Source organism: Tupaia chinensis, unplaced genomic scaffold (genome assembly GCF_000334495.1).
Source record: "Tupaia chinensis unplaced genomic scaffold, TupChi_1.0 Scaffold000294_5, whole genome shotgun sequence".
Lineage (NCBI taxonomy): Eukaryota > Metazoa > Chordata > Mammalia > Scandentia > Tupaiidae > Tupaia > Tupaia belangeri.
Genome location: NW_006159782.1, coordinates 961,446 through 963,177, shown reverse-complemented (window position 1 = coordinate 963,177; position 1,732 = coordinate 961,446). Strand labels below are relative to the sequence as shown.

Genomic DNA, 1,732 nt, shown 5'->3' with positions numbered 1-1,732 from the left:
CCTGCTGATGCTGCAGCGTCTGCTGGTGGAACATGAGGCCTCCCCCTCAGGAGGTCAGTCTGCAGGTGCTATGGGCATACTTTGACTTGAAGGCCAGTAAGGAGTGGGTATCTATCCCCTGGCAAGGTCTGTTCCATGGACAAAAATCAGAGTTTTCTCTGCAAAAGTAGTCAGTCCAGCATGGCGTCAAGCTAAACCTCACCTCCTTCCTCTCACTGGAGAGCGGATGCATAGCATGCTTGGTTTGATGTGTTTGTGTGTGTGTGTGATGTGTGTAACATGAGTGGGTGTGTTTGAGTCACATGTCCCTATCCTGTGCGTCATGTGCTCTGAGTGCTCTGTCACAGTGTCAGCCCCTAGTGAGAAGAAGGAAATAGGAAACTTGGGGGAGGCTGAGGAGGCAGTGGCAACCAGCAGGGGCCAGCGATGATGTGCTGGAAACTCCCTGTGTGATCCAGGAGAATAATTTTAACGTCCAAATCTGGAGTAGAACACCCTGGAGTCAGTAGTGCTTGATGTTTGGTTCTGTATGAAGAGACTGAAAAGGGGAATAATTTTTCCCCCTATTTTTAGAGTGGCTGAGTTTTTAAATTAAATTTCTGGTTTTTTTTTCTTTTTTTCTTTTTTGTGGAGAGGTTTTTGCTATAGGGTGCGTGTGCTCACCAGACAGACAGAGACAGAGAGACAGAAAGCGAGAAATCAACCCCCAGGGGGGATGGCCACGCCATCTCCTCCATTCTCCTCTTGGGATCTTGGGCACGCACACACATGCGCCTGACGTGAGTTTAAGCCACCGGGTCTGGGACTCGAACCACGGTCGACTACATGGGAGTCCAGCAACATAGCCATTATGCTAACTGCTGGCCCCTAAATTTCTGTTTTTTTAAAGAAATATTTTTATTTATTTTATGTATTTTATTTTTTAAATTTGACCAGAGAGAGACAGAGAAAGAGAGAGAAAGAGAAGCAAAATGTGTGAGAGAGAAAGAGAAAGAGAGAGACAGACTCCTAAGTCCTAGTAGTCCTGGTCATACTGCAGTCCTATTCCCTCCAGTTCTTCATCCCATCATCCCTAGGCATGCCTGCATATGTGCACCTGATCTGTAAGCTGCCGAGGCTGAGACTGGCACCCTGGTCAGCCATGTGGACTCTGACTCCCTCTGCTTAGTGCTTAACTGTTGTGCTGCAGGGCCAGCCCTAGAATCTTTTATAAGGGCACTAATCTCATTCATGAGGGCAAGCCTAGTCACCTTCCAAAGGCCCCACCTCCTAATACCACTACATTGAGGGTTAGGATTTCAACATATGAATTTTGGGCAGACACAAACAGTTTGTCCATAGCATCCTCTACTTACAGACTGTGAACCTTGGAGAAGTGACTCAGCCTTTCTAAGCTTGTTTCCCTTTCTTTCTTTCTTTCTTTCTTTCTTTCTTTCTTTCTTTCTTTCTTTCTTTCTTTCTTTCTTTCTTTCTTTCTTTCTTTCTTTCTCTCTCTTTCTTTCTCTCTTTCTTTTCTTTCTTTCTCTCTCTCTCTCTTTCTTTCTTCTTTCTTCTTCTCATCCTCCTCTTCTTCTCTCTCTCTCCCACTCTCTCTCTCGCTCTTTCTCTCTTTCTTCTTTTTTTTTTGGAGAGATTTTCACTGTAGGGCGCGTGCGCTCGCCAGACAGACAGAGAGAGACATAGAGACAGAAAGCGAGAAATCACCCCCCAGGGGGGATGGTCACGCCGCAAT

General features: G+C 46.0%; 1 protein-coding gene across 1 annotated transcript in view; it reads left to right on the top strand.

The window, feature by feature from the left end:
• The window catches only part of MEI1 (meiotic double-stranded break formation protein 1), a 96,872-nt gene that overhangs the window by 74,434 nt on the left and 20,706 nt on the right, over positions 1 to 1,732 (top strand). The window contains exon 22 of the mRNA XM_006150720.1: positions 1 to 53. Coding sequence (XP_006150782.1) covers positions 1 to 53 — 53 coding nt within the window. The remainder of the gene's footprint in view (positions 54 to 1,732) is intronic.